The sequence below is a fragment of the Musca vetustissima genome, unplaced genomic scaffold, assembly GCF_032173495.1.
Source record: "Musca vetustissima isolate MV318-11 ecotype Yass unplaced genomic scaffold, APGP_CSIRO_Mvet_v1 utg2180, whole genome shotgun sequence".
In the NCBI taxonomy this organism is placed as follows: Eukaryota; Metazoa; Arthropoda; class Insecta; order Diptera; family Muscidae; genus Musca; species Musca vetustissima.
The window spans coordinates 493,088-520,122 of record NW_026887089.1 but is presented as its reverse complement, the minus strand read 5'-3'; the positions used below and the strand labels follow the sequence as shown (position 1 = coordinate 520,122).

The window sequence follows — 27,035 nt, the reverse complement described above, 5'->3', positions numbered from 1 at the left end:
AGTGATGTATCTACTCAGATGTGGAAGTTACAGTCAAATATTTACAGGTTCTTACGTATTCAGATATTATTTAGTAACCCATTACCACATTAGAGGGGGAAATATCGCGCTGATGGCTTTGAAATTTTTCATGAAGTTCCAGTTATGGTCAAGAACAACGCCTACAATTTTCGGTGATGATCAGATTAAAATTTTGGGATGAAATGGACCGAAAACATAATTTTTTGTGTGTTTTCGAATCGAATATAGTCCGAAAATCACAACACAACCCACCGTGAAGGTAATCTGGACAAGTAATTAGAAGGACTGTACTGAATATTCGAAAAAAGTAAGGAAGAGGTGTTGTTGACCTCTAATCGGACAAGAGGGGGCAAATGTCACGAAATATTACTCAGACTCGGAATAAACATCCTCAGAAAGTTAGAGTTCGTGGTAGTTGTGTAGGGTATCGTATGGTCGGCCCCGTCCGACTATACTGCTCCGTTCACTGGTTTTTATTTTATTTATTTATTTTTTGAAATTCAAACAAATTAAATGTCCCTAAAAATTCAAACACAATTTTGACAACTATTCTCAAGCATCAAAATAATATTAACTAATATGATATAAACTCTAATTTTTACAAGCGGCTGGATTATATATATATATATATATATATATAAGAAGAACTATAAGCATATTATAAGTTTTTGTCCTAAATATTAAAAACTACTTCCAAAAATTCAATCTATTTTAGAAATTGACTTGTACACAATGAGATAACAAAAGACTTAAGAAACAAACTCTATTAGTGATGGCTGTAAAATGTATTTCATTATATTTAACCACATATCTATTAAAAATGTTTTATAACATTTTTAACAATAGAAGACTATTTTTAAATTATTCAATATATAATTTGTTTCGCATATATAATAAAAGCTTTATATTAGAAAAGTTTTTGATAAATGTACATCGTAAAAAAGTTAATTACAACTTTAATAAGCCTGAATAATTTTTACTTAAAAAAAGTGAACTATTCCCTCACAAGGGCAAACATTGGCTATAAATTATTGATAAGTTATTGATTTGAGGTAAACTATTTATTGCAAATACATTGTAGTTTGCACTTAAATCAAATGCCTAACAAAAGATTAAAATACGGCATTGGCTTTGACTGGGAGAATCATTGCTTTGGTGGCATTTTTTGTCCCCTTCACCACACTGTGGTACAGGGTATTATCTCTTTGTGCATATGTATGTAACAGGCAAAAAGAAACGAGATAAACCCATGGTTCCTTTTGAGAATATGCATAAAATCACTTTCTAAGTCGATTTATGCAGGTCCGTCCGGCTATCCGCCTGTACGTGTTAAATTGTAAACAAAATACAGGTCGCATTTATGATTCGATTTGAATGAAATTTGGCACAGCTCATTTATTTGACCAATGGACGAATCCTATTGAAATTTGGAAAAATCGGTTCAGATTTAGATATAGTTCCCATATATATTTTCTTCCGATTTAATAGAAATTGTGTACCAAAGTCCCTATATATCTTTCGATTTGCACGAAATTCGGTATAGCGTACTGAATTGAGTCTATAATGACGTGTGCTAAGTTTCGTGAAAATCGGTTCAATTTTAGATAAAGCTCCCATATAAATTTTCTTCCGATTTAATAAAAATGCTGCACCAAAGTCCCTGTATATCTTTCGAAATTTGGTATAGCGTACTGAATTGAGTCTATAATGACGTGTGCTAAGTTTCGTGAAAATCGGTTCGGATTTAGATATAGCTCCCATATATATTTTCGTCCGATTTAATAGAAATGTTGCACCAAAGTTCCTATATATCTTTCGATTTGCACGAAATTTAAAACCACAATGATGTGTGCTAAAATCATTTCGGATTTCTATATAGCTCCCAAATATATTTTCTTCCGATCAAGGCCTATATAAGGTCGCCAGTAAGCGAATTCATAGGAAAAACTTAAGTTTAACGTCATTTTTTTTTTTTGCCGAGGCGAAAACTAATTGTTTCGCCTTTAAATGAAAAACACAGCCAAACACAACACACAATCTATAATTTAGGATTATTTACTTGAAAATCTTCTTTAAACTCTTAAAATACTCCAAATGTTCCGTAAAAAGACGATATAAATTAAAATTGAATTGAATGTCGACTAAATATTAATATTTTCGTTTTGACGTCTAACATAATTTTGTATGTATGTATAGGTTTCAAAATATGATTTGACAAAAAACTTTATAGTCACCTGTGCTTACTGGCCGACCATGTATAGGCCTTGCTTCCGATTTTCTGTAAATCGTGCACCAAAGTCCCTATATGTCTTTCGATTTGCATTGTGCTAAGTTTCGTGAAAATCGGTTCAGATTTAGATATAGCTCCCATATATTTTTTTTGTCCGATTTTATGTACTTGCCTTACTGACTTTTAAGTAAAAACAATTGAAAATTGTCATTCGACAACACCGACAGATAGGGGAGGATCCTTTGTTGAGGAGGTATGGAACCAGTAAACCACTACCCTCATTCTCGGGGTCAAAATTTTTTTTGATATAATTCGAATCTACACTGATTAAAGAATGTCTCTACAAAATTTCAAGTGAAAATCTGAAGAACTCTTGAAGATATAGCCGATTTATTGTGTCAGCATCAAGTGACGGCTGAAGGGCTTCTCAAATTTTAAACGCGTTTTTCTCTAAACATTTTTTTGCGAATGGCGGGCACGATAACTCAAAAACTAATAATCCAATCGGTTCTAAATTTTGCAACGTTTCTCTGGGAGTGTATAGCTCTCGTATGAACTAGGATAAAGCCAATCGGTGAAGATCTTCCTTATTTTTTAACTTGGTTTTTGGTAAAAAATCGGCGATTTTCCAAAAATATTTTTTCAAAGGCCCGCCATTTTGTTAATTTTAGAGCGAAGTCAATAATCCTAGTTCATACGAGAGCCAGACATGTACTCTTTCTAACACCGTTGGAATTTTCGGATTCCGATGTTCCAGTGAGGAGTTATCATGCCCGTCAACAAAAATAAGGACTTTTCTTTAATTACAAAAAACAACAACAAAACAACAACAAAATTTTTTGTAAATTATTTTTCTTCTCTTTTAAATCTTCAATTATATATTTGCAAAGTTACAAACCTTAACAAGCATTTGTATTCATTTACCAGCCCATTGAAAATCTTGAAAAATTAAAATCAAGAATGGGGGTGTTCCCTTAAGTTTGATATTTAAGTTTGAAAAAAAATAATAATAATTACGATGTGCAATGATTGAATGGAATCGGTTACTCTCTTCGAGCGTTGTCATACGTTCCTACCAGCCAGATGTAAAAATTATATTTCGATAAGGTACATTTTTGTCATAGCAAAGTATGAATACGCTAGGCTGGTGGAGCAATAAAGTCAGACGTGGCTGATCATATGAAACCCTTAACAAATAACCCGAAACATGAACTATCTGCAAAACTAAATCTGGGTCCATTTGACACCCCAAATATTGGCCGATTATCTGACCGACCCGTGTAAAATATGGTGATGTTCTCCGTCCCAAAATACTTGGGTAGTCAATATTTGTATTATTTTTTACTGTGTTGAATTCAAATCAATTAACCATAATGTATAAATTATACACTTTCTGCAAACTGCATTCTAAGTTTTTTTTTCGAGAGAATTTATTAATTTTATTTATTAATAACAAAAAAAAACAGCGAAATAACCTTGATAGCCTATGTTACAAATAAGGTATGTATGTCACAGACATACAAACACACAAAATCGAAAGAACTAAAAATAATTGTTGATTCGATTGGCCAAATATTAGAATGGTTTGGACAACGAACTGTACATTCAACACACTAAACTTCACTACAATACGCATTTATTTGCCACACAAGAATTTCTGCTGTAGAACGTTTGGTTAGAATGACATTTTTGTTTAAAATTTATTTTGGTGTAATTAAAATTAAATGAAAAACAAATAAAAAATACATTTGACAGCCATTTAATAAATGGTTACTGGGATTTACATCAATTTTTAATAATTAACAATTATCGCGAAACACAACATTTAATTTTGGGGAAAAAATATTTTTGGGAATTTTTAATTTATTACTGGAATGAGAAACAAAAAAATAATAAATCAAAACTTAAAAAAATTGATAATTTTTTTTTTACATTTGTTAATTTGTTGAATGACAGAACACACAACACTTTCAGATAATTTAAACAAAAAAAATGGCTAATAATAAATCTTATTATTGATTTATTACAAACGAAAAAAAAATGAAAATATATTTTTGGAATTTCGGGAATACAAATTCACACATCATAATGTAATTAGCTTTTTAATTAGTGTGACATGGAAAATTGATTGAAAATTTGAACTGTCGAACTTGTAAGAAGTCATGTTCTTTGGGTGGAGTTACAAATTGTTGATAATTATTTTTCTTAAAGAACTTTCAAAAATGTCAACCTTGCTGGGTGGGTGAATGCTCGATTTAGAAAAATGTGTGATAATTAACAGTAATCAAATTTTAATATCCTGCTTTATTCTGTTTCCAGATATTTGTTATTCGAAATGAAAATTAATGAAATATTAATGCGAATTTTTTAACAAGGTATTTTCAGGGGTTACTATAGGCATGGCTTGTTAAAAAATAATAAGAAAGCTTGGATTTATGAATGACAATTTTTTTCAATAGCTATTATTGGGTACTTTTTTAAAGAGAAATTTTAAAGGCTTGTTTTAGAAAATAAACTTTTAAGGGTTATAATAGAGGAGGATTGTTTTTAACAAATATTTTTTCAAGACCTACTCTTTGTTTGGATTCTTTGAATGTATATTTTTAAGAGAAAATCGGTTTAGATTTAGTTATAGCTGTCATATATAGTTTCGTCCGATTTTATGTTAATGGAGCACCATATTGGCTATATTGGTCCAATTGAGACACATTTTTGCACCGAGTACTGACGTAGGTCCAGATTGAAGTATGTCAAGTTTTTCGGTTCAAAATTAGATATAGCTCCAAAATATAGTTTCGTCCGATTGAGACAAAATTTTGCACAGATTACGGAATTAGGTCTAGATTGATATATGCAAAGTTTGGTTGAGATAAATGGTATAGCTCCCATATATACTATTATAGGATATTGCACCAAACTCCCAATATTGATCCGATTGGGACAAAATTTTGCAGAGAATACTGAATTAGGTATAGATTGATATATGTCAAGTTTTGTTGAAATCGGTTCAGATTTGAATATAGTTCCCATATATATTTTCGTCTGATTTTATGTAAATGGAGCACCATAATGTCAATGTTTTTCCGATTGAGACATTCGTGAAGTTTTGTTGAAATAAGTTCAGATGCAGATATGGTGCGCCGAGAAGTCTATGTTTGTTCTATATTCGCGAAATTTTGCGGCCTGAATGGAATTTAGTCTAGAATGCTTTGGTTAAGTTTGAAATCGGTTGAGATTTAAATGTAGCTCACATATATACCTTAGTCCCATTTTATGCAAAGGTTTTTCAGCTTACATATAAATTTTCATCCGATTTCATCAAAATGATGTACCAAATAATTAAAGTTTGTCCGCTTCGAATTTTGTGTAGAGATAAATTTTGGATAGAGCACTGTGTTGTAGCATACCAAATGGCGGATGCCACGTTTGCTCAAATACGTCCATTTATATATAGATCTTATACATATTTTGCTCGATGATTGACATTCAATTTTCTATAAATTTCAGATTGGTAGGTGTATGGGTTGTTTTAATTTAGTTCAAATATCTATAACATCATGCAGTTAATTTCCTCCGATTCCAAAGATGCTATGTCTAAAAAATATTGTACATGAGAGCATCTCTTATATGCACCCAAAATGGTGAAGGGTATCATATAGTCGGCCCCGTCCGAATATGAACTTTCCTTACTGTTTTTTTTAATACATGCCTTTATAGAGGCCCAAAACTTATTTTTGTAAAAAATTTCAAGCCTTAATATTGGCCTGTAAAAAAATAAAAATTCAATCCTAAATAAAGTATCTAAAAATATTTTACTATAAGAATTCACTCTTTTATAAAACCTTTAAAAATATTTTTTATTTAAAACCAGCCCTTAACAAAGTCTTCAAAAATATTTTTTAATAAAAAATCGCCCTTTAATGGGACCTATATATTTTTTTTTATAAAATTCAACGCCTTAATGATACCTATAATCCAAACCTTATTGAAGCCTCTAAAAATATTTATTTATAAAAAATTACCCCTTCAAAAACCTTAAAACTTACAAAAAAATATTTTTAAGGCAATAAACGCCTCAATAGAGCTTCTACAAATATTTTTATAAAAATCTAATTTAATTATAAAAATGTATAATAATAAAAATTGATTATAAAATTCATTATAAATCTCATTTTAGGCCATACCCGATGAATCCTTAGCCCTGGTCGTAATGAGAGAATTTCTCCGCACATTTTTTGTGCAAACCTATTTAAATATTATGCACCACATTTTGTTACTACAAGTCGTTGCAAAAATAGGTTCAACTAACTTTTCGATATATATAAAAATTAATTTGTTTTAATAATAAAAATAAAAAGATCGTAGAAAATTTGTAAGAGGCTTAGGCGTAGACAAGTTAAATTTCAATATCGCGTGAGAAACGCGGCTAACATTTATTTTGGATTTTTGTTTACAATTATGCAATGGTGTACAGAGAGGGGATGTAACCCCTTACTCTCACATAAAATATAATTATGAAATTTGCAACTTACCGCCCACACCGTCAATAGCCAATAATTCAAATACATTTTGAAGGCAAGGGAAATCTGGATTTTGCAGCAACTATTAATAAATTTACAAATTTTGTAACGAATTATTTTTTTCTTCTACTTTACAAAAATTCACTGCACTTTATTTTTGGCAATTTGTTGTTTTATTTTAATTTTGTCGAATATTTTTCCTTAATTTTGTTTCTTCTTTTTTAATTCAGGAAATTTAGTTTTCTGTTATTTTTTGCTTGGTCAATAGAGGGAAATATTTCTTGTTATTTTGTTTTTGTGATTTGCTCCAGTAATAAATTTGAATTGGATGAGGGCCCAAACACTTCCGTTACAAATTGTTGTTGCACCACAAGAAAACACCAAATAAAAACACAATTTATTTTAACTGCAGTTTTGTTACAACAACAACTAACACGATTTGTGACAAATCATTTGAACGCTCTCTGTTGGGATTCTTGTTTTTTATTTTTATTTTAAGTAAATTTTCAAAAAAATGTTTGTTGCATTTTCAAATTTACGATTGCATTTACACACGATTGCCGAACTATTTATTTTGTCTTCATGATTTTGTTGTAATTGCTGACAGCGTTAAATGTTTTCTCGTTGTTGTTTGTAAATTTATTTTGTGGAGCACGTTTAATTTTTTATTACAACGGGCAGCGAATCGAAATGTTAACCGCAAACGCACAGGGCTACAACCAAACATTCCAGCCTATGTTACAATGGAAATTACAACAACATCATCGTCCACAACAAACACCGAAAATTGTAACGAAATCTCCAACAACTCCAAATAAAAAAAACGAAACAATAACAACAACACAAATGTTGTACAGTGGCAATATTTGGTGGCAGCAACTGTCTCAACATAGCAAAACGTCAGCCAAATTTCTTGTTGTTGTTTTTGTTGTTTTATTTTTTTATTGACTTGAGTGGGGGCAGTATTTATTGTTGTTTGATTTTTATTTTGTTTGAAAATCTGCTCGTTACGTTTTTTTCCGCCTGTAAACCGTTTCGAAATCCGCCTCAGACACCAACAAAAAATCGCTTCAAATCGCGCACACGTCTGTTACTGTTGCTGGCTAAATCGCCACTAAATCCACAGCGCATTGAGAGTCGCAGTTTAAACTTGAAAAGCCGAAAACAAAAACACGCCGAGAGAAACGAAAACAATCGGCGTTTGTCTGAATAGGCAAAACAACAAACGATGTTTTTTGCTGCTGTTGTTGGCATTGTGAGGCAGCAGCAACAGCAATGAAACAAAGCTGTAGCTGATGTTTGGCATCAGCAACAGGCAAAAATGTTGCTGGTTGTGTGATATATAGAAGTCAAGCCTTAATAGCAACTGAAAAATATTCTTTAAAAATCCACGCTCGTGAAAAAATATTCTTTAAAAAATCTACGTCTTAATAGGCTTTAAAAATCCACGCTCGTGAAAAAATATATATAATATAGCCCTTGAAAAAAATATTCTTTATAAAATCCACGCCTTAATAGCCCCTGAAAAAATATACTTTAAAAAATCCACGCCCTTGAAAAAACTTACTTATTTTACTTAGCTGGCTTGTTACAGAAGGGCCGAGCTTAAAAAGATTTCCAAGCGCGTTGTCCAATTTGAAAGACCACTTTACAAGTTTTTTTTTCGGCATGGTCTTTCCATCTTGTTCGTGGTCTTCCCCTTCTACGGGAACCATCAGTAGGCTCTCTTTTATAATCCTTTTGAGCTGGGGCATTCTCATTCATTCACAGAACATGGCCTAGCCACCGTTGTCGCTGCAGCTCTATATGTCTGACTATGTATGTAAAGCTCGTGGTTCATTCGATGTCGATATTCACCGCGACGCAAATCGGCCCGTAGATCTTTCGGAGAATTTTTCTTTCAAACACCCCAAGAGCTGCCTCATTTGCTTGCGGAAGTACCCATGCTTCAGATCCGTATAACAGCACGGGTAGTATCAGCGTAGTAGTAAAGTGTGAGTTTGGTCTGGCGGGAGGTGGCCTTGCTTCTACTTAGACCATAGTATGATCTGTTGGCCATCACAATCCTTCTCCGAATTTCAAAATTGATGTCATTCGTTTTATTTCTAGCGGTACCAAGGTATATAAAATCTTTAACTACATCGAAGCTGTAGTTCCACAAGTTCCACAGTTGGTCCGAGTCTAGTGGACGTCTTGCGCTTTGATACCATCAGCTTGGTCTTCGCGCCGTTTACTGCCAGACCCACTTTGGCAGACTCCTTCTCAATTTCTTCAAAGGTGACTGTTACCGCTCGCAATGTTCGACCCATTATATCGATGTCATCGGCGTAGGCGAGTAACATGTGCTGTTTGGTGTACAGAGTGCCATTTCTGTTCACCTTTGCGTCTCGTACGACCTTTTCCAGCAAAATGTTAAAAAGATCACATGACAAACTGTCACTCGTTCGGTATTGAAGGGCTCCGATAGGTCCTTTCCGACATTAACTGCTGACATTGTGCCACTTAAAGTTATCCTGCTTAGCCGTATTAACTTTGCAGGAATGCCGAACGCAGACATGGCTTTAAACCCCTCTGAACTGATAGGGCTGTCGAATGCGGCTTTATAGTCGACGAATAGGTGGAATGTGTCGATGTGTTTTTCGTGGGTCTTTTCTAGGATTTGGCGACCTTTTCCAGCAATATGTTAAAAAGATCACACGACAATCTGTCACCTTGTCTGAATCCTCGTTCGGTATTGAAGGGATCCGATAGGTCCTTTCCGACTTTAACTGCTGACCTTGTGCCACTTAAAGTTATCCTGCTTTCGCCGTATTAATTTTGCAGGAATGTCGAATGCAGACATGGCTTTAAACACCTCTGAACGGATAGGGCTGTCGAATGCGGCTTTATAGTCGACGAATAGGTGGAATGTGTCGATGTGTTTTCGTGGGTCTTTTCTAGGATTTGACGCAGAATGAAAATCTGGTCAATGGTAGATTTGCCAGGTCTGAAGCCGCATTGGAATGGTCCAACAATGTCATTGACCATTGGCTTCAATCGTTCACACAGCACACTGGATAGCACTTTATATGCGATGGGAAGAAGGCTAATTCCTCTATAGTTGGCACATATTGTCTTGTCTCCTGTTTTGTGCACGGGACACAGAATGCTGAGGTTCCAATCATTGAGCATGCATTCCTCTAGCGAAATTGTACTAATCAGCTGGTGCCAGCAACGTACAAAGGATTTCATTTGGGGGGGGGGGGGGGGTCCCGCTAGTACAAAATGAAAAAAATTAGCCGTTGCAAACATAAATTTACTGTGAAAAAAATTCATTTCGGGCCGCCCCCCTGCGTACTTCCATGGCTAGTGCATGCTCCTGACCAGCATCTGACCACCAGTCTTGAATAGTTCGGCTGGTAGCCCATCAGCTCCTGCTGCTTTATTGTTCTTCAGCCGATTAATTGCTATTCTGACCTCACCTTGGCTAGGTGGCATACATTCTATACCGTCATCTCTTATTGGTTCTGGGGTATCTTCTTCACCGCCACTATTTGACACCAGAAGCTTTTGAAAATACTCCTTCAAGATCCTCAACACGCTGCCCGTATCTGTCACCAGGTTTCCTTCTTCATCTCTAAAAAACCCTTCGGTTTCGGTTTCCGGACTTCATTCTGACTCCTGCATATCTCGATTTGCTCACGCCCACGTTTTTCTTGTTCTTTCTGAAACCACGTTTCTCCTCTCTCCTTTTCTCCCGATAATTCTCCATCACGTTAAGTGTTTCTACTGTCTGCAGGGTTGCCCTATACGCTGCGTTTTTGCAAATCAGTAGCATTACGACACTCCTGATCGTACCATGGATTTCTTGGTGGTGGTTTTTGGTACCCAAGTGTTGCGTTTGCTGCAGTATGTAGGGAGTGGGCAATTCTTTGTCATTGTGCTTCTATACTATTATCGGGACAAGAAGTGTTTTCGCCAAGCAGGAGAGTATGTTGAGCGGAGTAGGCCTCGGCTACTTGTTGTGTTTGCAGCTTTTCGACGTCGAGTTTCCGTGTTGTATTAGTTCGCACCTTTGCTGCAACATTACGACGAGTGCAAACCTTGGCTGCTACAAGGTAGTGGTCCGAATCAATATTCGCTCCTCGGATAAAATTCCTTTTAAAATTGTATCTGAAAAAAATACTTCTAAAAAAATCCACCCTTTAAAATTACGTTTTTTTCAAAATAGTTCGCTTATAAAACCCTTTTAAAATATAAATATATATATTTTTTTAAAAGGTAATGCCTCTATTTCACTTTTCAATTTCGTTTTCATTTGAGCGCTTTCTGGAGATAAAAATCGAAATTTAACCCACATTTAATGCTAATTATAATGGAAAGTGCCATAAAAATCGCTGTAACTCCATTTAATGATGAGTTGATGAGTGGCGTGTAATTGGAGTATTTACAACAATTACGTTTAATTGCCAACAAACGTTAAACTCTCAACGCTCAATGAGTGCTGAAGAGGTGGCAGAAGAAGGTCATAAAGTTGGCTTCTTTTATGACGTAGCATTGGAATAGAATTTGTAATGATTGTAGATCATTTTATAATAGGTGATTTCAATGTTAAAAATTGGGACCACGAAGCCATGAAATGATTCAATGATTTTTTGTCAGAAATCGTGACTACCGGGTAACCCTGTAAGCTATTAGAAGAACTGTGTCTACTGGCTGTAGGTGGAAATTCTTAGTCTTCGAGCTACTCTGAAGATGGAGATTTTTTTTGAAGTGGCATGATGCCACAAAGGCAATTTTTCATATAATTTTTGGGATCAGCTAAAAAGTTAGCTCCCTCTCTTTTAAATAAGACCACTTCGCCGAAATATCGAAACTGGTAACATACGAAACTATTAATTACTATTTCATCAATCCATTCACACAAACTATTATTAATTTTGATAATTATTCGCTGATTCTTTGTTTATGTGATAGCTATGAATGTACGTATGTATGTATGTGTGTGTGTGTGTAGCTTCAAATCTGTAGCAACAATCATCGATTAGCACTCTAATCAGACAATCTGTCATAATTGATGTGAACAAAGGAAACTCAAAGCGCTTCTCGTTGGCCAAGTGCAATTTTAGCAAAACAACAACAGCAACAACAAAACAGTGTTGTTGTTTGTATTGCACAAGGTGTAATAAGTACTTGTGTTGTTGCTATTCTACTATATTTTTTTGCTAATTTCGATTTGGTATAACAGATGGCGGGTGTGTGGTAAAGTTTTGGATCGTAACTGGCTCTATTGTCAGCTTTGTTTCAGTTTTCTTTTTTTTAATTTAATTTTTTTCATCTGTTCTGCTTTTGGGGATGAATGACTGCTTGAGTGGTTGAGGGCGTCTGATGTCAGATGAAATCACACCTTACAGATGAAACCAATTGATTTCTTTTGGTATGATTTTGAATATTTAATTTTTTTGCTCACAAATTTTGAAAAGCAAACATAATTAACAATTGCCTTGTGTGTCTTGAGTATTTTATGAAATGACGTCAGAAAATTACTTTAACGGGAGTTTCTTAAAAATACACTTTTTTATTTTTCAATTGTTTTTTAATGTTCTATGGTGTTGGAGGTGGACAAGTTCAATATTCAATTTTTGTTGTTGTTTTTCGAAAGTTATTATAAATGTTTTCTGTTTGCAAAAGGGATTAGAGTGTGCTCTTTTCTTGTTGTAACCAGGAAATGTCAATTTCTCACAATGTTGTTGACACTTTAATCTCTACAAATATTTAATAATGACATAAAGCGATTTATGTGTGTGTATGGGGTAATTAACACATTCCAGGGGGATTGTATGCGGTATTTAAGTATGATTTTATTTTGCATGTTTCTTAGTCACATGACAGACATCTTAAGGGGTATTTTATTATATTTTAATTTCTTTAGGGGACCCTTTATTCTTAATCACTCATAAAGAGCTCCAATAGAATAAATTAATTATTAAAAAAATTATAAAAAATAGTGAGCGGTGTAGTATAGACGGACGGGGCCGACCATACGATACCCTACACAACAGCCACTGAAGTCTAAGTTTCTGTGGATCTATTTTCCGGCAACATTTCGCGATGTTTGCATCCTTTTGATCGATTATATGTCAAGAGCTCCATTTTCTAAACCTGACATATTTTCCAAATCTCATTTGTCCGAGGTGAATATTTAAACCATAAAATAACAATTTGGTCACCTTAGGTTTTGGTTGATTTGACTCTCGGAATATTATCCGACCATCATCTAAACAGCCGTTCTAAGTATTTGGTCAGATCCCCTTTACTGTGTAAAATATGCGATGCTCTGCATATAATAATGTCATCTAGAGCGACTAGAAAATCTGAAAAAAAGCGACTTAGCTAGTCGAGATATGACCGGTATATGAGTGTACTTATAAAGGTGGGTTAAGGACCAATATTTCGCTGCGTTACAAACTTTTAGGGCTGTACAATGCTATAAAAACCTGACAACATAGTTGGGTAGAGTATACAAATTCACCCAAATTTCCTTTATGCTTTGGCAGCGATTAAATACCAAATAACAGGCATTCGGATACGAAAACTAGACTATAATACACCAATAATTATGCGGAACCTTTGTGTAATAGGTGTATAAAAACATGAACATATATAGAATATTTACTTGAAACTAGTTTTATATTTACCAGCAATACGGAATGCCAAATTATAGCCATTTCCGTTAAAATTGCGGCTAAAAACTTAAAATATCGAAACTGGATTGGGACCTTTATATGGGGGCTATGTAATAACATGGTGAAAAATGCATGCTTTGAGATATCCTCGCTTAAAGAAGATTCTCTAAAAATCCCCTCCTAAAATATTCTTTAAAAAATCTCTTTTAAAGAAGATCCTTAAAATAAATCCACTCTTAAAAAGTCCTTAAGAATATTCTTTAAAAAATCTCTTTTAATGAATATCCTTAAAAATATTCTTTAAAAAATCTCTTTTAAAGAAGATCCTTAAAAATATTCTTTAAATAAATTCACTCTTAAAAAGTCCTTAAAAAATATTCTTTAAAAAATCCACGACTATAGAGGTCCTAAAAAATATTCTTTAAAAAAATCCAGCCTTGGATGGTCCTAGAAGAAATATACTTTAAAAATTCACGCCTATAGAGGTCCTTAAAAAATATTCTTTAAAAAAATCCAGCCTTTAAAAAATCCACGCCTTGAGTGGTCCTAGAAGAAATATTCTTTAAAAAATCCACGCCTTGAGTGGTCCTAAAAAAATATTCTTTAAAAAATCCACACCTTGGATGATCCTAGAAAAAATATTCTTTAAATAATCCTCGCCTTGGTTGGTCCTAGAAAAAATATTCTTTAAAAAAACCCACGTCTTGGATGGCCCTAAAAAATATTCTTTAAAAATTCCACGCCTATACTGGTTCTAGAAAAAATATTCTTTAAAAATCCCACACCTTGGATGATCGTAGAAAAAATATTCTTTAAAAAATCCACACCTTGGATGATCCTAGAAAAAATATTCTTTAAAAAATCCACACCTTGGATGATCGTAGAAAAAATATTCTTTAAAAAATCCACACCTTGGATGATCCTAGAAAAAATATTCTTTAAAAAATCCACACCTTGGATGGTCCTTGAAAAAATATTCTTTAAAAAATCCACACCTTGGATGGTCCTTGAAGAAATATTCTTTAAAAAATCCACGCCTTGGATGGTCCTAGAAAAAATTCTTTAAAAATTCCACGCCTATACTGGTTCTAGAAAAAATATTCTTTAAAAATCCCACGCCTTGGATGGTCCTAGAAAAAATATTAATTAAAAAATCCACGCCTTTAGAGGTCAAAAATATCCAGTGACCCATAATTTGGTTAATTAAAATTTGCCGACCATATGATACCCTACACAACTACCACCATATTCTAACTTTCTACGGATTTTTATTCCGATCCTGGGTAATATTTCGTGATGGCCCAATTAGATGTCAACCGCACTTCTTCCTTACACTGACATATTTTCGGAATATTACTTTTTAATTACTTGTCCAGATTTCCTTCACCGTGAGTTGTGTTGTGATGTTCGGCTTTCAATTGTGACCTATATATCGACTCAAAAAAAACACAAAAAATTAAGTTTTCAGTCCACTTCATCCCAAAATTTTTATCTGATCATCACCGAAAATTATAGGCCTTTTCCTCGACCTCAACTGGAATCTCATGGAAAATTTCAAAGCGATCAGCGCTATATTTCCGCCCTCTAGTGTGGTGATGAGTTACTAAATAATATCTGAATATGTAAGCACCTGTAAATATTTAAGTGTAACCCCCACATCCGAGTGCAAACGGCAATATAATTGGTACCAATTTAAAGGCCAACCACTCCTCTTGAATATACTATCAACATCTCGGGTCTATGTCCTTCAGGAGTAAATATATACGCTACAGAATAAAAAAGTGTACTTTTCCGCACAAAAGTCAGGGTGCATTTGACCCGCTAAATAATGACCGATCTTTATCGAAACAACAATGCTAATTCTTTAGCCCGATCACCTTTTCCATATAAAATTTCGCAATATTCGGGCCATAATTGAGTACTCTGGAGCGACCAGAAAAAAACGACAAAAATTAAGTATTTGGTCCATTTCATCCCCTAAATATTAACCGATCTTTACCAAAAACAATAGGGATCTTCATTGGCCAGAACCCATCCTAAATGCAAAATTTTGTGAAAATTAGTCCATAACTGTGGCCTGTATCGTGTTTACAAATTATAATGGACAGACGGACGGACAGGCACACATGTTCAGATCGACTAAGCTAGTCGAGATATGTCGATCGGTATAATTAAAGGTGGGTCTAGGACCCATATTTCGCGGCGGTACAAACTCTTGGGGCTGCACAAAGCTATAATACCCTGACAACATAGTTGTGTAGGGACATTAAAAAATACTTTTTTTATATTCCTTGAAAAATATTTAAACTAAATTTGTAATATATACTTAAAAAATTTTATTTTGTTTTGAAAAATATTAAAAAGTATTCTCTATTAATATTCTTTAATTAAAATATTTTTTGTGAACTGATAATTAATTAAAATTCCAAATTAAAAAATAAATTTTTGACACTCAACCAAACAAACATAATTGAAAGATCAACTCAAATGATTTTGGACAATTGTCATTTATTTGAAAACAAACAACAACAACCAATTCTAAGAGTATGAATGACAAACTAATTTTGGCTATGCTCATTAAATCCAATTTTCGGTTGTGGTAATTATTTTTTGGCTTTTTTTGCAAATCCCGCCCAAACAATGGCAAAGACAGGGAACACGGACCGTGTCTAAATCTAATTCCAGCTACCCACACAATGACACCCATTGGTGTTATACGAAAACAAAAAAAAATATGTGAAATGTATGGAGAGTTTAATTATTGGACTCATGACAGAAATATGCATGGCTAAATACTGACAAAGCTTATTTATTTGCTTAATAACTTTATTTTTGAATAAAATGAAAAAAAAATAGTTCATAGCAAAACGCCTGGTAAAAATATAATTTTTTTGTGGAGTTTGTAATCAATCTCATTTGAAATTTCCATTGTAGATTAAATGAAGGTCAAATAACGCTCTAAATAAATAAAACATAATTATATTATGAGTAAGATCTATTCACCCAAAAAAAAATCCGGCTGGACCATTCCAGACAAAGACATAGAAATGTGTTTGTCCAAACCAAACGCCACCCACTCACTGTTATAACTATTTTTTTTTTGTTGGCCAAAAAACTTACCAAGATTATCAATTGGACAAACATTGTTTTTTTTAACATTTCCTGTTACCGCTACTTTGCGGATTTGATTATTCGACAGATTTGAATTGAACATTTCATTTCGTTTATTGGTTTTATTCAAATGCCAAAATTTAAATTCATAATTGAATTGGCGCCAATTGCCGCATTGTGCAAAAAAACCGACAAAAACTACAACTACCGAACAGCTATGGGCTTGTCTCCACTGCATAATTTCAAGGTTAGGGGACAAACACATACACATTGATAAACCCACACACTTACATGCCAATTAAATGCGAGATGTCTGTGTGTGTGATTGTTTGTTTGTAAATTAATTTCCATTAGAAAATTATACATTAATTTTACATAAATAAAATTGGTTGTCAAGTGTGGGATGCTTTAGGTTTTTATATCAAGTTTTTGTTGTTGCTGTTGTTCTTGTTGCTATTTTGAATTTTGTAAACAGGAAAATCTTGTGCAGAATTAAAAATTGTTATTGTCGTCTGTCAAAGCCAAATAACAAATACTGCAAAGAATATTGAAAACGGTTTCGTATTCTTAAAAAGGGTTACCGAATGTGTGGGATTATCCAGACGAAGTTCAGAATATGTGGATGTGTGACACACATATTCTAGTGGGTCATATTACACCATACAGTGTAACATTATATTAAAAAATTACAAGAAAATTTGAATCTTAAAAAAAATACTTTTATAACCGTCCGACTATACGATACCCTACACAAATACCAAGGAATTCTAGTTTTCTGCTGATCTTTATTCTGAGCATGGGCAATATTTCGTGATATTTGCAACCTCTTGTCCGATTAGAGGTCAACAGCACCTCTTCCTTACGAATATTACTAATATACAGTACAACCCTTCTAATTACTTGTCCAGATTCCCATTACCGTGGGTTGTTCTGTGATGTTCGGCCTATAATTGTGGCATATAAATTAACTGGAAGATATTAAAAAATTGGAAGATTGGAAGATATCCCAAAATTATTATCTGTCCAACACCGAAAATTATACGCGTTGCCCTTGGCCATAACTGGAACCTCATGGAAAATTTCAAAGTGATACCTGAATCAAGCATGAACCCATGTATATAAAAAAATATCCGCAAAAATTTGTTTCCTCCACTATAGTCCGGAATTTCAATTTACAGCTACATCGTTGGAAAAATTCGACTAAAATATTCATAACCCCAGAAAGTGGGCCGGACCATAAGTGGAGTTTAAGTCATACAACTTTAAAATTGCTGAAAATTAAGACCTATTCATGCTTTCTATGAATGTCCACACACAGAAGGCTAAATTACAGCCACTTCGGGTGGAAAATGAGACTAAAACCTTCAAACGCCGAAAAAGGTATGTGGGAGCTATGTCAGAACTTATATGTTTATTTTCCCATCCACTTCAAGAATCCAAATTACCGCCACATCGCGATGCATCGTTGGGAAACATAGAGAAGTTGATGGAACCTTTATACGAGGGCTAAGTCAAAACATGGATCTATCCGGAATATATCAGGAATGTCAAATTATAGCCACATCGTTCGAAAAAAAGTGACAAAGATATTAATAACGCCAAAAAGTGGTCGGGGCCTTTAAGTGGAGGTAAAGTCAAATATGAATCCATATGGGTCGGAAAATTCGACTAAAACCCTAAAATTACTGAACATGAAAGTCAAGACCCAGAACGCCAAATTACAGCCACTTTGGTGGGAAATGAGCCTAAAACCTTAAAAATTGGGGGAAAATGGTCGAATTACAGCCTATTCTTTTGGAAAATGGGGCTAAAACCTTCAAATACCGAAAAAGGTGCAGGGCATGTATGTGTAATAACATGGATGAATATTTCCCCCACTCCAAAAACTCGAAATTACAAATTACAGTCACTTAGTTTAGGAAACATGTAAATTTTGGCGGAGTCTTATTCAAGACATTAGTCTATATCAGATCCAGAAAGCCAAATTACAGCCACTTCGATGGGAAAATGTGCCTAAAATCTTCGAAATGGAGTAGGACGTTAAAAAAAGTTTGCAAGGCAATTTTTAATCATCTATACTAAGCGTATAGTTTTTAAAGGATTTTTAGGAAGTGCGGATTCATGAAACACACTTCCTTCCTGAAGGTCCTTCAAAAATGTACACTTATTGGATGTGGTTTTTAACCATATTTTAAAAGGATTTCTTAAGTTTGGATTTAATCAATCAAAAAACATAATCATCACGGTGGGAAAATGTATCTAAAATCTTAAAAGTACTGAAATAGGTTAAATCCGGAAGGTAAAATTACAGCCTATTCTTTGGAAAATGCGGCTAAATCCTTCAAATGTCGAGCTATGCCAGTACATGGGCAATAAGCTTGAATTGATTTTGAAAAAAAAAATCGTAAAGGATTTTTAAGGAATATTTTTTTTAAAAAGAAGAAGGTGTTTAATAAATTTGTTTAAACGTCGTAAAATAAGGGTGGATTTTTAAGCAATATTTTCAAAGAACCTGTAGGAGGACCGAATTTTTAAAGAATATTTTTTTAAAAGACCTTTAGAAGGCGTGGATCTTGAAAAAATATTTTCTAGACAACCACAAAAAGAGTGGATTTTTACATCACTCCAATTAAAGTGGAAATATGATCCTTTATTTAAAAGACCTTCAATAAACGTTGATTTTTCAAAAAGTATTTTTAAAGGATCTCCAATAGGGTTGATATTTAAGGAATAGTTTTTTAAGCGTGGGTTTCTAAAATAATCTCTACTAAGTTTAGATCTAAAAAAATTTTAAGAGATTTAAATAGCCTCCAATAAACATAGATGTTTAAAGACACATATTTAAAGGACCGAAGTGGCTGAAATTTGGTACTCTAGGTGGGCAAACAGCTTCTTTACAGAAAGTTGTCAAAAAAACTCCTTGTTCCTACATATTCCCCAAGTAAAGGGTCCCATCGTTAGAGTTTGTAATTTGGTATTTCGTTTTCTCCTGGCAGCAATTTACAATAGCATAGCTCCCATATACGAATTCTGAGCGATTCTAGGTAATTGGAATGCCCATGGCGCAGGTTACAAAAATTCATCCGACCAAACTTGATAGCATTCTTACTTGTTTTTTCTTCTTCAAACGTCAATAAATTGATGGTTCTCTTTTGTCATCATCTCCATTTTATATAGACAATATAGGTCAGTGACCAATTTGTTTTTTACCAGTCAAAACAAAATGATACACTTCCATAAAATTACAATAAAAATTGACATTTTATTGGTCACATATATCATAACCAAATTTAATGTTATTTTAGAGAAAAAATCTAAAACTTGAATCAAATCCCAGAACAAATGTTATCATTTAGTCAACTAAGAAAGCAAAAAAAGTGAAATCGAAACAAAAGCAAATCCAGCGATGTTTGTCAATCAAAATCACTTTATTTTTTGTATGGCATATTAGAATATACCGCCCACACACATGCACACCAAATGGTTTCAAACAAAATGGAGGCGTTTACAAATTTCAGATTTCCTAATGGAATAAACAAATAAAAAAATATTCAATGATTCCGAATTTTTTTAAAGAAACCGAAAAAAGAAATGACATCGTAAAGAATCGTAAACGAAAATTTTGACTAAATTTAGGAATTTGCTCATCTGTTGTTGGTAGATAGCGGATGTTTTTCTTGGCAGGTTACATATCTGCCAACTATAGTTAACACTGACGTAATTCGAAATTAATGAAAGAAAGTTAAGGGAAACACTTTTATATTTACCACAACAAAAAAATCGTAAATTAAATAAACAAACAAAAATATGTTTTTTTCTTAAAAAGGTCTGGAAGCCATATTTTTCCACCAAAACAATTTCCAAACAATAGCCAATTTTGCTAGGTCAAATATGCGAATATTTAACCTCATTCTGGGGATTAACGTTCTCTGCTGTCTCTCCGTCTATCTCCCTTGTTATCTTAATTTTTCTTATCGATTTTTTTTATCATCGATGTCATCGCTTCCAAATTGAGTCATCTCAGCTTAAATCCAACTTCATCATCATAAATCTTTGTTATATTCTTCGCTCTCTAAAACTTCGATATTCTTAATGAAATTCAATAAATTTTGATTTGAAATAACAATGACTCCGTTCCGCCAGTGCCGGCCAGCCAGCTAGCCAGCCAACCAGGTGACAAAAAAGGGTCATTAGGTGAAATGTGAGTTATTATGGTAGCTGATACAACTGCTGGCTGGCTAGCTGGTTGAATATCCAATAGAGAAATGATTGCATTGTTTGTTTTTGTTTTATTGTGTTTTTTCTTATTATTATTTGTTAAAATTAAAAATGATATTTATCATGCTTTCAAATGCCGCATACCACAGTTGACATACGAATATTTGATACGCTTTGATTGCAAATTATTCAAAATGGAATTTTATATTAAATAAATAAAATATTTTGTTCAATTAAAATTAAACTTTTGTTAAAACTTTTTATATAAATGTAAATTTTGGGGGATTTTTCAATAATGCTTTTAAATTATTTTTTTTAAATATTTTTTTTTCAAAAAATATGCATTTGTGCATAAAAACGTATTTTTATGATAATAATATTGAAGATAAAAAAATATATATTAAAAAATTTTTTGTTTGTTTTTTTTACATTGTTGTCTTATGCGATTTTTATTATTATTATATAATTTTTAATAATTATAATAAATATTATCACGTCCAAATAGATATGAACAATTTTTAATGTCATTATCGCAATAAAAATTTAATTGATTTTTACAATTTGAATAATTTATTACATATTTCAATGTAATCTAACGTCATATGTTATACAAAGGAATGAATCATGGTTTGAACAATTTTATTAAAAATTAGTCACGTATAAAACTATTAAAACCTACAAAATAAAAAATATTTTTTAAACTTGGAATGAAATAAGAAATGTATGTTTATTATAAAATTTTTATTCGAAAATTTTTTTACCACAATTAAAAATATATATTTTATTATTATCTGAAAAAAGTTCTTTAAATCCCTAAATTATTGGTCTTTCTTTAAACATTTCAATTACTCGGTTAGTTTCTCAAATGTGGATTTTTCAAGATAACATTTTTGAAAGATCGAATTGGGTGTGATTATTTATTCCAGGATCTTGATGGGAAACAGCTTCGATACATAAAATGTTCAATATAAGTTTATACATAGCCTCCAATACAAAGGGTCCCAACCTGAAGGTATGTATTTTAGTATTTCGTTTTCCCTGGCAAAAAAATACTATGGCAGTCCTGATTCCATTGTAATTATTTGGAATACCCATCTCATGGTGGTCATTATAAAAAGTTCAACTCAACCCTACTTAAAGAAATTTTTACTTGTTTTTCTCCAAAAAAAAAAAACTCATGGTTCGATTTTGTTATCTTCTTCATTTTATGTATAAAGAATATAATTCAGTGACCACTTTGTTTTTTTTCCTAACTTTTCAATACAAAAATATACACATACATACAATTACAATCAAAATTGACATTTTATTGGTCAACAGGATTATTGTTTTATTGCTATTTGCAGAAATATCACTTTAAATAATATTTTTCAATACTTCAGGCCCTAAAAATATGCAACAGAAATCCCGCTTATAGGAGGTCTCTCTTCAAAAATCCACTCTTATTGGAGGTTTTTCGTTTTTTAATGTAATAATGGAAGTCCTTCAAATTCCATGTTTTCGGATGTTCGGAAAATATCCTATAAAAATCTATGATTTTTGAAGGTCCTTGAAGAACATTCCTTAAAAATTCACTCTATTTGCTCGACCTTTAAGAAGCCACAGTTATCGGTAGTCCTTTTAAAAATATGTTTAAGCCAGTAAGGAAAGTAGTAAAGACGGACGGGGCCGACTATACGACACCCTTCACCACTTTGGGTATATTCAACAGATGAATCTTAACAGACGTAGCATTTTTGAAATATCAGTAAAATGAATTGGACCCATAAACATATCTTTCTGCAACCGATACTAAATATTTAATTTGGTTAGATTTAGAAGCTATGTCTAAATCTGAACCGATTTCAGACACACATCATTTTAGACCTAATTCATTACGCTGTGCCAAATTTCGTGCAAACCGAAAGATAAATAGGGGCTTTGGTACACAATTTTCCATAAATCGGACGAAAATATATATGGGAGCTATATCTAAATCTGAACCGATTTCAGGAAACTTAACACACATCATTCTAGACCCAATTCATTACACTGTGTCAAATTTCATGCAAATCGAATGATATATAGGGACTTTGGGGCACCATTTACATTAAATCGGTCGAAATTATATATGGGAGCTATATCTAAATCGGAACCGATTTTTACGAAACTTACAACACATTATTCTATACTTTATTCAGTACGCTGTACCAAATTTCGTGCAAATCAAAAGATATTTAGGGACTATTGTGCACCATTTGCCTTAAATCGGGCGAAAATATATATGGGAGCTGTATCTAAATCTGAACCGATTTTCACGAAGCTTAGCACACATCATTTTAGGCTTAATTCAGTACGCTGTGCCAAATTTCGTGCAAATCGAAAGATATTTAGGGACTTTGGCGCACCATTTACGTTAAATCGGACGAAAATATATATGGGAGCTATATCTAAATCTGAACCGATTTTTCCCAATTTCAATAGGATTCGTCCTTGGGCCAAATAAGTGACGTATGCCAAATTTCATCCAATTCAGATCATAAATGCGCCCTGTACTTTGTTTACAATTTAACATGGACAGACAGACAGACGGACGGACGGCCGGATGGACGGACATGCAAAAATCGACTTAAAATGTGATTCTATGCATATTCTCCAAAGGAACCATGTGTATATCTCGTTTCCTTTTGTCAATTACAAACATATGCACGAAGACATAATACCCTGTACCACAGTGTGGTGAAGGGTATAAAAATCGAGTTTTGTTGGAGGTGCTTTAAACAACGTCCTTGAAAAATCCTTCAATCCAAAATTATTGGAGTTCATAAAAATATTCTTTTAACATCCACGTTACTCGAAGGTCCTTTAAATGTACTCTTTACAAACGCTTTTTCAAGGTCCTTAAAAAAAATATTTTTAAAAAATCAACGCTTCTGAGAGATCCTTTAAAAATATTGCTTACAAATCCACACTTCTTAATCTTTAAAAATCCCTGCTTTTTGAGGTCCTTAAAAAAAATATTTTTTTAAAATCTAAGCTTCTTCTATGTCCTTCAAAAAATAAAATGCTTTAAAAATTCACGCTTCTTTGATGTCCTTTAAAAAATATTCTTTAAAAATCCGCGTTACTTCGAGGTCCTTTAAAAACCACCGCTTCTTAGAGGACCTTAAAAATGCTTTTGAAAAATCGCAGTTCTTTAAAAATTAATAATTCGTGTTTTTTACAGATCCTTCTAAAAATATTCCCAACACCAAAATCATATGATGTCCTTAAAATATTCTTAAAAAAACAAGCTTATGGTTTATCCTTTATATATTTCAAGTCCATCATTATTAAAGGACTTTTTAAAAATATTCCTTAAAATTCTACGCTCATTGGAGGCCCTCTACAAATATTAGTCAGAAAAGTGCAAGCTTATGAGAGGCTCTTTAAAACATATTTTTTAAAACCACTCTAAAAATAATATTCCTGAAAAACCCACGTTTATTACAGATTTAAAAAATATGTATATATTTATTATTTCAAATCCACGAACTTAGGAATTCCTATAAAAATCCACTCTGCTGGAGGTAGTATCATTTTTTTTTAATTTTTTAAAATGCTCGCAATAGCCGTCCTTTGATTTTTTTACAAACACCACACTTACGCTTTTGTTGTCCTTTAAATGCACGCTGTCGATCCTTTACAAAATATTCTTTAAAAATCTACACCTATACACTACACCTACACTCTTTGTCCTATAAAAATATTTTTTAAAATCCTCGTTTATAGCTCTGTAGGTTCTCTTAAAATTTACTTTAAAAAAATCAAGCTTATAGCTCTATAGGTCCTATAAAATATATCAATTTAAATGAATCTGTTCGTCCTTTAATAAATATTCTTCAATGATGCATTAAAATTTCAGAAAAAATAATTTTAAATGGACCAATTGGACAACAAAATAAATTAAATTACAATTTTTTTGTTTTGAAAATTTTACCATTGTTGTTATTGTTATAGAAACAATACATTACTGACCTTATTTGGAATGCGACCTTTTTCTCAGAGAGAGAATATAAATTAGAGCTGACAAGGTTTGTGTCTTAAGTCTTTTGTTTTTTTTTTACAGGTACAATGCAATGTATTGTTGCAAAGAATTGAATTAAATTGTGTGTACAACATGTTGTATGTGTGTGTATATTTTTTTCTTCTTTAAACAACATGTGGCCTGCGGCTGGAATTTGTTATTTACATTTTGCAGACCACAAAAATATTTGTGATTGCATGTTAAAAACAAGAGCTAAAAATATATATGTTATTTTATTAAAATATTCTTATATATGAATCATATTTTAAAATCTAAGGTGCTAATGAACACCTTATTGAAAGCAAAAAAAATATATATATATGGCAAGCCAAGAATTTGTTTTCCTCTTAGGCATTTCATCAAATATTTGCTAATGATGAGACATTGCGTTCACATTCGTTTGTCGGCAAAATGCATTATTAGATCATACATTTCACATTTCAAAATGTGGGTAAATAACCGTCAGTTATTGATGCAGTAAGTGGTAATTGCAAAAAATATGCAATACCCCGCACAAAATCGGTAATGAACTCAGATGAGGAGAAGAAATACAACTTCAATTATTTATTTTAAAACAAAATGTTGCTGGCTGCAAGGGAAATACCTTTTTTGCATGAAAGTGGGCCAAAAACAGTTGTAATTCGCCAACCTTCCAACCCACTAACCAATATACCCTGGGTTGCAACAATTATTGATTTCACCTATCCACACACTCACCAGGTGGTAGTCGGGGGGGTTCATTCGACAACTAATAACATCATGGCATTTTGTAGCATTTAACGTAATTTTGTTTTTTGCCAGCAACACCTTCTTCTTCCTCCTCTCCAAACATTTGCAATAAAATTACGCTTTGCAATTTCCAGCCAAAGCCCTGGTGAGACATGTCAGTTGTGTGTGTGATTTAATTTTGTTTTTCATTCCAATTATATTTTTTTTGTTTTACAATTTTTGTTTTTTGTTGGGAGTTACACAATTTGTTGCCCTTTCCCCAAAAAAAAATTGACCAAGAAAACAATTGTGAACATTACTAAATCGTATCGCTGATATCATATCAATGTATGTAGTGTCGGGTTATTTTTGCGATATATTCGAACAATGTTTGGTATTATTTGCCAAAAAAAGAAACAAAAACAACAACAACGAAATATTATCAATGGTAAATGTTTAACGAAATTTTTCCGCTGGTACCACACGACTTATCAACAAACAAATGTGAGTCATTTCCCCCCACAAACACTTTGCACAGTGGGATACAAAATACAAGACAGAGGTCAGCTGAATAAAAAAGTATAGATATTTTATACAAAATACGCGTACAAGGACCTCTAATAAACGTGGGTTCTTGAAGAATAGTTTTCAATTATATTTCAAAATAATATATATAAACATCAACAGCATTTTTCAAAATATTTTCAAATGACATCCAATAATCCTTTTTTTTAATATTTTTTTTTTAAAGAAGCTCCAGTGAATTTTAATGACTATTTATTAAGTTCCTCCAATTAGTGGGGATTTAAAAAAATATTGTTTAAAGGACATCCAATAAGTGGGGATTTTTAAAGAAATATTTTCAAAAAAATTCCAACGAGCGGGGATCTTTAAATCATATTTTTAGAGGAGCTCAAATAAGCGTCGATTTTTATATAATATTTTTAAAGGAACTATAATAAGGGTGGATTTTAAAAAAAAAACATTTTAGAGGATTTTAAAAGAAATTTGTTAGGGGTCCTCCAATAAATGGGATTTTGAAATAATATTCTGAAAGCGTGCATTGTGAGAGATATGTTTTAAGGATCTCCAGACCAATAAGCGTGAAATTTTAAAGCATATTTTTAAAGGATCTTCAATAAGCCTGGATTATTAACTACTATTTTTAAAGGACATTCAAAAGGGTTGGTTTTTTAAAGAATCTTTTTAAGCGTGGATTTTTAAAAAAGGATTTCTGGGGGACATCTAACAAGCGTGAAAGAATATTTTTAAAAGACCTGCAGATGTAATAAGCGTTCACTCAATCAGCGTGGGTTTTTAAAGAATATTTTAGGGGATCTCCAACAGGCTTAGTTTTTTAAGAATAATTTTTAAAGGACCTCCAATAGGCCTGAATTAGAGGACCTTTAATAAGCGTGGATTTTTAATGCATATTTTTAAAGGAACTCCAATAAGCGTGGCCTTTTAAAGAATATTTTTTTAAGGACCTCCAAAAGTTTTAAAGGGCCTCCAATAAG

General features: G+C 32.7%; 2 protein-coding genes across 6 annotated transcripts in view; one reads left to right on the top strand and one right to left on the bottom strand.

Annotated features, from left to right (window-relative positions):
• The window catches only part of LOC133334621 (uncharacterized), a 59,154-nt gene extending 52,324 nt beyond the window's left edge, over nt 1–6,830 (bottom strand). The window contains exon 1 of the mRNA XM_061542935.1: nt 6,784–6,830. Within this exon, the coding sequence (XP_061398919.1) occupies nt 6,784–6,819 (36 nt within the window). The 5' untranslated portion in view covers nt 6,820–6,830. The remainder of the gene's footprint in view (nt 1–6,783) is intronic.
• The window catches only part of LOC133334648 (putative uncharacterized protein DDB_G0291608), a 323,326-nt gene that overhangs the window by 186,460 nt on the left and 109,831 nt on the right, over nt 1–27,035 (top strand). The window lies entirely within an intron of this gene.